General features: G+C 37.2%; 1 protein-coding gene across 1 annotated transcript in view; it reads right to left on the reverse strand.

Moving 5' to 3' along the window:
• Positions 1-15,165, reverse strand: part of LOC148417266 (ephrin type-B receptor 1-like) — a 69,750-nt gene that overhangs the window by 31,101 nt on the left and 23,484 nt on the right. Inside the window, exons 6-7 of the mRNA XM_088425087.1 lie at positions 5,825-5,980; positions 2,129-2,391 (exon numbers count right to left, since the gene is read on the reverse strand). Of these exons, the coding sequence (XP_088281213.1) occupies positions 2,129-2,391; positions 5,825-5,980 (419 nt within the window). The remainder of the gene's footprint in view (positions 1-2,128; positions 2,392-5,824; positions 5,981-15,165) is intronic.

The raw sequence follows: 15,165 nt of genomic DNA on the forward strand, positions 1-15,165 counted from the left end.
CTCCAATGAGCATATCAGATCAAAATCAATACCATTATATTCCACAATTTAATTATGAGCATGATTTTTTATTGATTAATCCCGCACACAGGGGAGAGTTTAAAGTGCACTGTTTCTCTGCATCGAAATATTTATAGAAGCTCATTGTGAACTTGTTATTGTGAGGATATTCCAAAACGTGTTGGGCAAGTGACTTCAAAACTGTGGTGCATTATTCATTATTACTGTCATTTCAAAGTACTTAGTTACATTACAATATTAACTGTATTTGAAATGCAATGCATTACACTTCTATTGCATTACTTTTATATTACTCTCACCATCATAAATGGAAATATGGATTTGCTATTCTAACTGTAGCTCATTAGGACATTACACATCCAGTGAAAGGTTGGCTTAAGCCTAAAACTAGTACAAATAATTTCATTTGTATTGCATCGTAAACCTTTGAATACAAGATAAGAAAAATATATATTTTTTGTATTTTAATCCATTCATAACTTAGCTTGACAGCATAGAGATACATTGTTTATGCTGTAGGCAGAAACATTGCATTTCACAATTTCAATGTGAATTTTCTAATTCAAGATCAGTTGGCTAGGTTAGAGACATATGTTTGAAAAATAGATGGTTTCGGGGTAGGGTCCCGGAGCAGCTAGCCTACATCGTTGTCAAGGTGTTTAACGTACTGGCTAACATGAGTTTTGTATGTTTCATCTTGATACACATTGACCGCAACTATTTATTGGCTATCATTAATAGCAAATGTTCTGTGAAAAGTAGCGTTAGCTTACCATGTCATTATTGCTAGTTACAACAGGGATGTTGCTGACAAGGTTTTCGAATGTTGGTGAATTGATGTGGAAAGTGGCAGCACATCTCCTAATGAATCTTCTAACCTCTTGACGTCGAAGGGTCATCCCTCAACGAAAGAGCGCAATTCTCCGTGTGTTTTCTTTTTGCAAACTTCACATTGCTATGTCCCCGCTCTAAATGGTTTGTCAAATTACTGGTCCTATTTTGCAAAGTGCACTGCTTTTTGGGTGTTGCGTACAAAGTGCACCTAACGTTATATTTTTCTTGTCTTTATCGCCGACTAACTGAAGCTAATGGTCGTACTGTATGTCCATCGTGTGTACATATTGTCCATATTCAACCTGCCGTTTCATCTCAGCCGTAGTAGATCAGCAAAAAAACATCTTGCCCCGGACTTTTCTCCTCCGATCTCGCAATTTTTTTGGGCAAATTGGGTGGGAGACACACTACTTTCAGGCTAAAAATGTATTGTAATGCATTACTTTACACTCAAAGCCCATACAAAAAAAATGTTGCTTCCAACAGATGTACATTTCATTCCAACATACTTTTATAAAAACATCACGATATAGTTGAAGACACCAACAAAATGCCAACTCTGGTATGAAGTCTGACCTCAAAATTTATGATCAGTGACATGAAATTGTCATTATAGTCAAAATATTTCACCTTGAATTAGATTAGATTTAGATTAAGTATCTAAAAGAGAATTGTTTGGAGTTCTGAGTTGGACTGAAACAGTTGCAAAAATGCCACTGGAGCAAAAAAAAACACAAAAAAACAAAAAAAACAGGGATAAGAATCCTTGTTTTCTGAGTTTGGTGACATGAGGAACATAAGCTGAGCCGTGACTTGGTTGAATTGGTCATTCTCTGGGCCCTGAACAACTGTGACATCATTTTTAGTCAACAGGAGGTGGCAAACTGGTCGCCCTATAACATGGATAGAATTGGGTAGATTTTGATGCTTCATTTATATCCCAAAACTCATTTGTGTGTGATGAAAGGCTACATGAATCAATTGGACTTAACATACGCAATATTAATCTAAATAACATGTTTAGGTTTGTGGTGTCGCAAAGAACGTGTTATTCTAAAGAATCATTCAAGAGTCAGGATATTTGAAACAATCCAATTTAAAAGTGGAACATATTTAAAAGAGAATTAAATCCAGTTGATCTAATCCCAGTTCCAGATATTGTGTCACACATTTTCTGTCAAATGAATAATTGCATTGTAGCATGTTAAGCAACAACATTTCTTATGTTAAAAAATTGTGCAAAGGCAAACATGCAACATGTTATAAAACACACCTGTATGTCAAAAGTATATGACGTGTGGGCCCGCAGCTTGCTGATTTCAACTTTGGTCCCTTTTAGCCCTCTCCGGCCAGGGACATAAGCCACACTGTCATCACATGGCTGACACACTCGCCGCTCACTGCTGTGACACCGGTGGCAAAGCACGTTATAGGATAAATCTTCACGATGGCCAATATCACGTGGTGGATGCCACTCCAATTGCACTGACGTCTGGTTAACAATTGAAACCAAGTTGCGAGGACCTGAAGGGACACCTAGAGGGGATAAGGTATGAGAGAAAGATTAAAAAAAAAAATAATAATCTTAAAGGCTAATTCTTTTAAAAAAATAGAAAACCATTTTAAAAAAGCACATTTATAGGACCTCATGGGTTTTACATAATCAATTTTACAGAATGTAGTATTCTTCTAATGCGTATCGGACAAATAACATACGATGATAGAATTTGTGTTAACTCTCTATTCAACATTTCAATAAAAACATATTTGCAACTTTGGAAATACTCTGATTCATTCCATACTCATGTGACACGTTGTTATTTTGTTTCATCACTTATTTGATGGTATCCCATTGTTGCATCTTATATGAAGCCGGCAGTGTCAAACCAGTCTTGTCTTGAATCTATTCAACATTTCATTAAAAACGTATTAGCAACTTTGGGAATATTCTGATTCATTCCATACTCGTGTGACATGCTGTTATTTTGTTTCATCACTTATTTGATGGTATCCCATTGTTGCATCTTATATGAAGCCGACGGTGACAAACCAGGGTTTAAAATGGAACCGTGGTGTTAAATTGGACCCGCAAATCAGTAAAGCACCATTCAGTATTTCCCAACAGCACTTTGAAAAAGTATCCATGCCTTGAAAAACATCTCAGGTGGATCCCGGTAATCCATTTCATTTTGGAATCATCAAATTCTCCCTCATGCAACTCCGGTTGATCCAAAATGCTGCTGCTCGCCTCCTAACTGGTTCTCAGAAGGGGGAGCACATAACTCCAATTCTGATCTAACTGCATTGTCTACTTGTACAGTTTAGAGTCCACTTCAACATACTTCTATTTGTTAAAAAATCATTGAGTGGGCTTGACCTTGGATGCCAAACTCCTTCAACCCCACACATCTGACAGCAGCATCAGGTCTGCCAAGTATATGCTACTAAATGCAGCACATAGAGAAAACACATAAATACTTGAGATTGAATCTGCTGACTTGTCGAAGTTAAGTAGAAATATGTCTTAGGGATTCAATGAGTCCACTAGCTTCTTTTTATTTGTAATTTGAGAGCCAATTTCATGAAACAAAAACTGTGGCCGCTGATAGCACCTTTAATTGCACTTCATTTGCACCCACAGTTTACTATTCGCAACGGATATTGTGCTAATGTTATGCCAGTGCAAACACGCCCACAAAGTTGCCTCGCCAAACTCCACAATACAGATTTCACCTCTTTTCACCCTGATTCTTTCTAATATATTTAATTTCACATTTTTATTGTTGTTCTATTTAGCCTAATGGACAATATTGTCAGGTGTTCAGTGCCAAAAAAGACACATTTAAATAAAATGCATTGATATCCATCCATTTTCTGTTGCCGCTTATCCTCATTAGGGTCGCAGACTTGCTGGTGCCTATCCCAGCTGCATATGGACAGTAGGCGGCAAACACCCTGTATTGGTTTCCAGCAGATCGCAGGGCACACAGAGACGAACAACCATTCATACACCCACTTAAACAAGGACCATTTACAGTGTCCAATTCACCTGCCATGCATGTTTTTGGAATGTAGGAGGTAGAGGTCTCCAGATATGCTTTGCTTTGCTGAAGGTTTTGTTTCACAGAAAGTTTTTCCCCCCACCTGCTGACATCCATGAATGCCAATGCTCTCACGTTTTTGTCATGAATGAACATGTCAAACCGTATTTTCCTTTTCATAGTGTGTCAAAATCCGCCGAAAAAAAAAAGAGCCACACAGCCTCTAACCCAACCCATTTTGCAATGTTCTGTGCCAACACTCCAAAACGGAAGCATATTATATCTATATTGAATTGGGGGTATATATATATATATATATATATATATATATATATATATATATATATATATATATATATATATATATATATATATATATATATGTATATATATATATATATATATATATATATATATATATATATATATATATATATATATATATATATATATAAAAATCAATTCTGTAAGTAGGAGTATCTCATTAAAAGTTATTAAGTTAAAAAAAAAATGACTATAATTATGTACAGTCCCTTGGTATTTATTGGGCATTACGATGTTCTTTGACTAAAACTCAATTCATGTTTACCCTAGAAATGAAAGCATCAGGGATTGCATTATTGGAGCAGTGTGTACTCTCTGACTAGCTTGACACTTGAGACCTTTTCACCATAAAATCTGATTTTTCTTTCATCAGCATCAATTTATGTGTTCTGCCATTGATTCAGTGAGTGATTTCCCCGTTGTCAGGAGAAGTTAGCGGCCAAGTGTTTCACTATGCACTAAGGCAACCATAATTTCTCATTTTACTTTGAGATTACCACCATGAAATAACCCCAGATGATTATTAGTGACACACAAGCAGCATGGGGTCCCAATTATTCATAATTCTAGAGTAAAAGATTAAATGCATGAGCTGTATTCTATAGGGTAATATGTTGTCGCATGAGAAGACTCAAACGTCATTGGTCAAATAGGTGAAAAATTGAAGTCACAATCCTGGGGAAAAGGTCATCTCACGCTGACGTGCATGTTTATCATTCACATGCTGATCAAAATCATATACATTTTAGGATACAATTGAAACCTGGATAATTTCACACAGCACGATGTTGCCTCGTTTCTTACTCCATTATTGCATCAGTGCCATTCAGTCAGGTAAAGGTTATTTTGTTGGGTTCCCTTTCATGGTCAGGCATTAGCAATGATTTCAGCAGTGAAATTAAATGAGTGAACTATGCATGAACCGGATTTTAAATTCCCTAAAAAACAAGTTCTATCTAGGTCAGCAAGGATCTCTACTTGGCTAAACATAGAACACATACATGAAAGAAAAGAAGAAAATTCTTGTTGTTTGCATTGTTAATAGAAAAAAAATGAATGCAGCATCTCAATATACATTTACTTACATTCTGCAACAACTGCACAACTGACTGAAGGAACTTAAACTCCTTGGATAGGAGGAGATAGATATGCACATACACACTCACACAGTCTGGCTGCAGAGAGAGTCTGAAATGATTCATGTCTCAACCTATTTCCACCGCGTCTCAGTGGAGCTGAGAGCAAGTGTGTTTCTAACCATCCTCGCTCTTCATCTTGCATAGCAATGCAGCCCCTTCAAAACTCTAAGCACATATTCACTTCAATAAAAAGCCAGTGAAATGTGGCAGATGAAAAGATAGGGACATTGCTGTCACTTAAACTGTTGGAAAGTTTTGCTGTTGAAATGGAAAAAACTGGTAAGACATGACGAGCAGTGTTGTCCTTTACTTATAGTGATGTAACTATGTTCCATTGTGATCTCTATGTCCAAAATATAGTTTGTTTTTATCAGTCTTTAAGCTGTAGTTGGACATTTGATAGAGAGAGAGAGAGAGAGAGAGAGAGAGAGAGAGAGAGAGAGAGAGAGAGAGAGAGATACTCACTGGTGCACAAGTCTTGTGGCTTGTCCATGTCACCACGGTAGTAACCATTCCGACAACCACAAAGGGAGGCAGCCTCAACGGTGGAGCGGCTGTTAAGTGGACATTGCTGACATAAGCCGGGCCCCTGGGATGATTTGAAGGTGCCCTGTGGACAAGCTGTGAAGAAATTGGAATTTTAGATATTCACAATATTATGTTATGAGTTCATACACAAAGTTAGCTAAACTACCATATTTCTTAACACATGGTGTGTTTCATTAAAATGACAAAATGGTGGTACTTTTAGAGGCATTTTTACATCACATATTGAGTAACATGCTGCGGTGGTTATGGGGGGGCAGAACCAAGTCAAGAGGGCGAGCCGATGTACAATGTACAATGTGGATGCAAATTCTGTAACTAAACTGTGCCCTTCACTGTTTATCCCACCGACTGCCGACATCCATGCCGGCTTGTTCAAGCACGCGTCCAGGGGCTGAAGGAGACAAGTCAAGCCATCTTTTCCTTTTCATAATGCGTCAAAGTCCGCAGAAAAAATGATCCATGCACCCTCGTTGACAGCAAAAAGGCAATTAGGTGGGGCTTGATGAAAGTGCATTTTTCCAATGTTCTGCGCAAATACTCTAAAACGGATCCATACTATATCGAATTAGAGGTATATAAAATCATTTTAAGCCTTGTAAATGACATGATATTACTTATTCAAATTCAAATTAATGTTATTCACACACAGGTATGTGGAAAAAATTGGTCTGTTTTGAGTTACGCAGTTCTAAGTCCACCCCCCTAATATGGGGGTTGAAAATGAGGGGAAAAAAAACTTGACTTGTACTCGGAGAAATATGGTATATGTTGGGTTGACAGAAGGACCAAAGGGGATTTTGGGGTGACTATTGAGAAAAAACACACATATTTTGTGGGGTTTTCCTTTAATTTTCTTTGTAGCTATTAAACAGCAATTTTATAGCTTTGCTGCACATATGTGGGTCAGAGTGCTTTAAATCTGTTAGATTAAAAGATTTACCCTTTAACATGAAAGGACTCTATGAATTGTTAAAGATGCTGCGCCCCCATTTTGAAGTTTTTCATCATTCAGGAGCAACATGCACTGAACAAGAAATACTTTTTGTTATTCAGACTGCAGAGATGCTGTTTTATTATTCGTCAACCTCCTCAGATAATAAGAGTGTTGCTGTGGAGGATAGCATCAGTGCAGATTGGATGTTTGGGTTTGAAGGAATCATGAAGGCCAAATCAAATACTAGACTCTATTTGAAGATGACAGGACATGATAACAAACAAATAACATCCTAACAATTGTTATTGAAAACTAAACTTCTCCCAACTAAGTCATTTCCAAGAAAAATATCTTGCTTTCACCGTTTTTTGTATTGCCTGTTAATTGACTTTAGACTTAAGACTTCAGATTTTACCAAATAATTAAAACATACAAATGCAAGAACATTAAGACACATATTTTTTATTGACAGAATAGCTAATTTGAGATCTTTTCAAGATGCCGTTGCTCAAATATTGATAGCAATTGACATTAACAGTGGCCATCGCGTGACTTTCGCGGGCTACCCTACAGTTCAATGTAGGTGGCCCAACTGGGCAACCAATGAAAATTCCAAGAACCAATCATACTTCTGTAGCATACTCTAAAAATTTGCAGCGTCTAGCTTTGTTGCTTTCCCATCATCACAGATGGACCTTCAATTGCCCCAGTGTTTCACAATGGACCGGGGTCCTGCCTGAGCATGCAGTATGCAGTCAGCCTTGTTGGCCGTGTTTCTCAAATATCTTTCTTGTATATCTTTTTTTTTTTTTTTTTATTGCTTTACAGCTAATCAGTGCCCTATAATATTTCTTCTTCATGTCATAATCATTTTTCATCCTTTTTTACTTCATGTCACTTGTGGTCACTGGTGTTTTGCTCTTTTTATACCACTTACCATCAAAATCATCACTTTCATCAATAATGTTTAAAAATAACATAGGTACCGACCAATAGTACAACAAACCTCAAAATAATGAATATATATATATATATATATATATATATATATATATATATATATATATATATATATATATATATATATATATATATATATATATATATATATATATTTTTTTTTTTTTTTTTTTTTTTTTTTCAGAGCAGTTTGTGAATGATTGATTTAGGATTAAATTTCTTTTGTGGTTCCATTTTCCTTTTTATTTTTACAGTTCATCCCAGAGACCTGCATCTATGTATTTTTTTTTAAAACAAAATAATTTGACATTATGAGCAAATGCTAATATTATTCTTGCAATTATTCATGAATCATCAGTGAGTGTGCCATGTCAATTGTACATGCAGCATTTGCAAAAGTGCTCGTTTTTTTTTTAAACCTAGCAATCTGCAAACCATGTGCAGCCTGAACCATTGCAAGTGTTTCTTAAAGTTGTGCAGGATGAACCATTGCAAGTGTTTCTTAAAGTCATGGATTAAGTCTACTGAAACCTGGCACTCTTGGACAAAAATGAACTGATGCTCAAAAATCATTCAGGACTGTTGGCGGTAGCTTGATTTTAGGTTTAGGTTAACCTATTTATAGAAAACGGATGGATGGATGGATGGATGGATGGATACCTGTTAGTTAAATAGCAGTTCAAAATCAAAATCAATACTTCAATAGCATCTTTGGTTGCCTCCCTTTGTTTATTAGTTTTTTTAGTGAACATAATAACACATTCTACATAATTCATATACCATCATAAATACATAAATAAAATCACATATACTGTAAATAAAATGTTTAATTCTTTTTAAGCACAGCCATTGATTCATGTCTTTTCAGTTCTATTTGACAGTTGTTCCATAAATTGGCAACAAACAAAACAAAACAAAAACAAAACAAAACAAAAAAAACAAAAGACAAAAAAATAAAAATAAAACACAGTTAAGCCAGACTGGCCTACAAACCGCAGGGCTAAAAAAAGTTAAGGTTTATAATCCAAGAAATATGGTAATTTATATGACGTGCGTGCTGCTAAATATGCAGAACAACACAATAGTGTCTATAGTGTGATTATCCAGGTAATGCCTATATGAAAAACCAAAGGAAAATGAAAAATTTACAATTATTTCACTGATTACTACTGCAGTGAGGGTTCTCACTGGCGCCTTAGGAGTGTATCATACATCTTTACAATTACATAGAACACAGCATGCAACATAACCTTGGACATAATAGCTAGCAGTAGCCTGTTCTGGTAAATGTCCATTAAAATTACCAGTAGGTTTTTTTTTCTATAATTGCTCACATGTGGCAAAGATTTCATCAAGAGCCCTTGTTAAAGCCATGGCATATACTGTATAATAGTGCAGAGTACAGTATAGCACTGTTTACAGCTTTTGCAATTAAATGTTGCCACGCCGTTTGAGCAGTTCAAGCCATCAGAGGACCACTTTGTGAAGAAAACTACTGTATCACCCTGGCACCGAAATGTCTGGCTGCTTGACTGACTTTTAATCTTTTACTGGCACTTTAGTGCATTTCCTCAGTTCATGCTCTGACTGCAGCAATCTGTTTAAGCTCTTCTGCCTTCTTCACAGTCCCCACCTGAAAAGCCAGAATTCCTCTGAAGAAGAGCAGCATTGTCATCTATATTGGTTGTGCTGCGCCTGGAGCAGATCATCTCACGACGACATCAGTGTCAAACGTCAGTCCCGTTTCCAAACTGGGTGTCATTATATGAAGCTATATTGCTCTTGGTGTTTATTATTATTATTATTATTATTATTATTATTATTATTATTATTATTATTATTATTATTATTATTATTATTATTATTATGTTCGTGTCCACCAAACCTTACAATTGTTCTTTTAATGATCTTATGGAGCTAAATAAGAAAGAACTAGCTAAACAGATCAATACGGTGAAGAAAAAAATAGTCCATGCCTTAGTTGTGCATACATTTTGATTCCTTTTTACGACTTGGTTTTCTTTTATCCAGTGTAATGACATCACAGCTCTACTTCAATAGATTTTGAAGACACTATACGATTATTACCGGTACTTATATAATGGTCCAAATATTGACAAACAGAAGCTATATTTTCACATTTAAAAGCAGTTAATGACACTGAAATGCTTCCCACATGTTTTCCATAGAGTACAGTATATTCATTTTTTGTGGCCATCCTGTTTTTGCTTCATTCAACCACCAAAAAAAGCAATCAAAATGACATTGCAATATTAGTAACTTTAAAGAGTATGGCCGTTCTGTCCGATCAATAAACATCTATTCAGCTAATTTAGGCTTTCCCTCCAACTAGTGGGACACTCGTTTGTGTACTCACTCACTTGTTTTATAGTAATTTCATAATGCCCTTGAAGCTCATAGCGCCTGTAAATACTAAAGATTTGTATTAAAGTATATACTTGCATGATATTTCCATTATGAATTACACTGAATTTACATTGAATGTAAATATATGCAGATACAGTACATTATGACTACTATGGTTAAAAGGAAAAACACATCTATTTGTGTCAAAGTAGAAGCTAAGGCAATATCTTCTTTATAAAAATAAGTTTTAGATAGCCAAAAGAGACCATTCGGGAGAAATATTAATCAAGATCTGATTTTATCCATCTCAGGGGACGCTCATTTTGCCAATTGCAGTCAATTGAAAATGACATCAAAGTGCAGCGTTTAGGGAACAATCATCATGGCTTTACTGTTTGGTGGGTTTGGTCATGAGGAATTTGCAAGCTTGAACTAAAGCCACTGTGATTGTTGTCCATGGACAAGAGGAAAAACGGCCATTTGCTGAGAAATATAGAAATGGTGGATTTGGCTACTTAATTTATATTTCACAAACACAATATCAATCAATACTGTAATTAGTGTAATTAGTGCGGGCACACAGAAAGTATTGTAAAGAAATGTTTTGACTTGACTTCCATTTTAACCTCTAAAAAACACAGCAGGAGGGTATGTTTCATGTAAACAAAAATTGAGAAAACAGTTTGCATGGAGACTTAGAGGAGCACACTGTTGTATAAATAATTGACTATTGCGCTATTAATGAGACATCAAGGATCAGATCTGACGAAAGTCAGCAGGGAGTGAGGCAAGAAACTCTTTAAATCTTCAGACTTCATGAAGTCTATACTGTGACACAAAAGTCAAACGTTAGTTATTTCCCAGAAACATTTTCATCAAATAGTCTTCCAGCCCTATTTTCAACAGTGTCTTGCGTGCGTGCACACCTTCATAATTGCAAATCTGCCTTCCTTTGAAGTCATCACTTTAGGACTATCATCAACGTGTGTGTGCGTGCTCGTGTGTCCTTTGAATAGGCCGACAGACATCTGGCTTGTCAAGGTCATTTATTCAAGAACAAGTTTGTACGCACTGGGTGTGTCACCATGGCAACGTATCCTGCCATTAGTCGTCCTCACAGACACGTCTCCGCCAACGTCGCACTTTCAAAGCTCATTCAAAGATGTATCTATGAACTGTTAAGGTGTTTTCTTTTGCTCTTTTGTGTTTATTAATGATGCCAACACAAGGGTAACACTGATGGTAAAATGGAGAAAGACCACGGTGCTGATGAGGAACGCGCCGGGTCGGAATGTACACGTCTCTGTCCTGCTCACTCAATGCAATATTTTTGAGTGAGCTATGTTTAGACTACGAAGCCTTACACCCCACAGCGAATGAACTGTGTGGTACCTCAGGGTGCATATCCGCCCATGCACTCCGGGAACAATTTGCCCAACTCTTGCCGACAGCACTACCACAAAACGAATGCCATTTACAGTGTACCGAAAACGGAGCAGCATGTTTGCGAAGCCATTTGCACCTACTGTGACCTTTTCTGTGCATGTTAATCACTACCTTACTGAATTTGATCAAGCAGCTCAAATAATATAGGTTTTTACAAAGTGACAATTATTGAATTCCCTGTTTGTGTTTCCGTGTCACTGTACATTAGAATTCCAGGGGTTTTTTTTTTTTTTAATCATGAAACACTCACCTATACATTAATGAAGGTCAGGTTAGATTATTTACAACAGCCAGACTGCCATTTTCTATAAATCAAATGTTACATTTAAAAATTGAATTAAAAAAAATCAATGTATTGTAAGGTAACGTGGTGGTACACTGGTTAGTATGTGTGCCTCACATGCAGATATTGTGGTTTCGATTCCGGCTACGGCCTTCCTGTGTGGAGTTTGCATGTTCGTGCATGCCCGCGTGGGTTTCCTATGGACACTCCGGTTTCCTCCCATTCTTAACAGTAAGCATGCATGGCAGGTTTATTGGGCACCCTACATTGCCCTTAGGTGTGTGTGCGTGTGTGTGTGAGAGAGTTTGAATGGTTGACTCTGTATGCCCTGCAATTGGCTGGCAGCCAGTTCAGGGTGCACCCTGGCTCATGCCTGAAGACAGCTGGGATAGGCTCCTGCATGCCATGGACACTATTCTGGACAAACAGCTAAGGAAATGGATGGATGGATGGATGGATGGATGGATGGATGGATGGATGGATGGATATATTGCATTTCAATTTAGAGAGGCTGCATAGTAGTCTGGGAAAACAGCTATATTTTACAAGACTTGTCAAAAAAAACAAAAACAAAAACACCAGATGAATAAAGCTTGGAGCAACTCCATTGCATTGAGCCAGCACAGACATTATCTGTCATCAGATATCAGGTGTTTCTTTCTCGCAGTGCATTGGCCTACGCCAACTGCTACTATTCTCTTCAAAATACCTCTGAGGATTTGTGCCTTTTCGTTAGATTCACAGCATTCCTACGCCTTACTGAAGAAGTGTTTGACGAAATTCAAGGAGAATCTCAAGTTTGTTATTGCAAGGTTTTTGCATATCTACACTGAATAGGTCCAAAATACAACACGGCATCCTACTGTATCTTTTAATTAGCCAAAACATTTAGTTAAAGCAATAAAACCCCTCTTAAGAACAGAAATAGCTTTATTCACTCATATTCTATTGCGCTTGTCCTCTTGTGGGTGAGCTGGAATCGCAAATGACTTTGGCCAGGAAATGGGGTAAACCCTTGACTGGCTGGTTGCCAGCCAATTTAGGGCACATCGAAATACACAACCATCAAAACTCTTGAATATCGACAATTGAAAATTGACTTAAGCAAACATGCATGATTTCAACATTTTGGTTGAAGCGACAGAATCCAAAACAAAGCACTTTCAGAAAATGCAATATTTACTGTATCCATTAGGCCAAAGTTCAAAGGGGCACATATGAAATATTTCATTATTGCTTGCTTACTAATAACCAAATGTATTTACTTATCACATGAAGTTGGTGGTCATGTCAGGTCAGACCTATTTAAATACCACTTAAAGGGACAGTGTGTAAGATTTTTCCATTAAAAAGGAATGAATTCAATGATTGGAAATTTCAAAAACTTGCAAATGAATGTGTTCTTAATGACCAACTGTATGTTTTAAATATAATCGGAGGTCTCGTTGTCCTTAAATTATATTGCATGGGGTGTGGCATTTCTCCCGAGGCGGCCATGTTTGTTTTAGCTAGGTACAATGGTAAATGCAGCACCTCCTGCTGTCCGTAATGAAAAACGGTCTGAATCTTACACACTGTCCCTTTAATCACCACATGGTGTCAAGGCCTTCATATATCAAATCATAGAAAACATCACAAATTCACAACGGCATCCCTTGAGCAAAGCTTCCACAAGGGCAAGAAAAAAGTGAAAACCCCTTTGGTGGTGAAATGGTATTTTAATTTACCTTTGTACCGTCTTCTTCTCTCCCAGAGAAGAACTGCTTCTTTTATCACTTTCTGTCTACTATAACACCGATAGTACAAAACTCATTTGCGCTTTCCTAATTAGTGAGGGATGAAACAGACTCACTTATCATTTCGCCGCATGTACATGGATGCCACACAAGCGCACACCAAGAGTATTGCAGACAGACATAGGTGTGAGCGCACGCACACACACGCACACACGCACACTGGATTAGTCTCGAGAGAAAATGAGAAATGACGGGAACTACTTTAGGGAGGAAATGGGGAAAGAGGGCAGATAAAAAGGGAGCGCAAATGAGAAACACTTGAGGATGAAGAGTATTTCTGTGCCATCTTCACCCAAATTTTCTTCTGCGGTGGGCTGCTTCCTTTAGCAAAAATACATCTGAGAAATTTGCTGTGCTTGTGATTATCCATTCATAGGAAGAAAAAATTGATTTTAGAGAGAACATTCATATTGAAATGACTCAGCCTTCGAAGGCGTATCATTGATGATGTTTAATGGGCCAAACACTGACTTAAATGTTTACAAGAAGGACCAAATGTTCAATATGAAATGGCCCTAAAATAATTTTTGGAAAATACACCTAATTCATAATTTTTCCCGTAATTTATCATAAAATCTTTTTGTTAGGACACGCCTTGCCATGCATCGTTTTCTCTTCCACTTCAAATAGAGAACCTATTGATTTATCGTGAATCCACTTCATGATTTCTCCGTTACTGGACTTGCACGTACATATGGAAAACTGCTGTTGCTGGCTTCACTTTAACATCTGCCAAAAGCGAGTAAGCGCATCATAAAATGTGTTTCGGTGGTTTCAGTAATCGTTAAGCGGTATTATTAGTCCAACCACTACACGATTCCTTGCCTTGTTCGCAATTAAAAGAAGGAACAAGAGACCTCAAGGAATGGACATTTTTTCAAGAACATAATTCTTCATAAGGCTGCATTTTGATCAACTGTGTAGATGGCAAAACAAGCAACAGGTTTGAATTGCGGTCAATGTAGTTTGCGCAACATGACGTCAATGCACTCTGGTGAAGGCAAAGGATTTTTGCTAATGTAACTTTTTTTTGCGGCTCTTTGCCTCAAGTCAGCCAATAATCTTAGGAAACATTCAACGTCACTCACAGGGCAGGAATTATTCATGGCAGCCAGTTGGCGGACACCTGGATAGCGATAGTGCAGAATTAAACAAATTATTTAGCACAGTATTGGTCACTTGATTGCGACATTGAAACTTTTCTGTCAGGCGAGGTTTGACGCAGAGAGAGGGACACGCGATGCAAAATTTAAAAAAAGCTTTGAAAAGTAGAAGACAACTTGCAAGTTTGGTAGTCTTGAAGTCTTGTCATGAAGTCAAATCAATATTTTGCGGGCCAGATAAAATGATGTGGCGGGTCAGATTTGGTCCCTGAGACTTGAGTTTGACACCTGTGGTCTGAAGAATTTCACACAATAAAGTAATTTGCAGACTGTCTCCAAATGCAATACAGTATGAATGTGAAATATAC

The sequence above is a fragment of the Hippichthys cyanospilos genome, chromosome 10 (genome assembly GCF_059441005.1).
Source record: "Hippichthys cyanospilos isolate Australia breed blue-spotted pipefish chromosome 10, RoL_Hcya_1.0, whole genome shotgun sequence".
NCBI classification, from domain to species: Eukaryota; Metazoa; Chordata; class Actinopteri; order Syngnathiformes; family Syngnathidae; genus Hippichthys; species Hippichthys cyanospilos.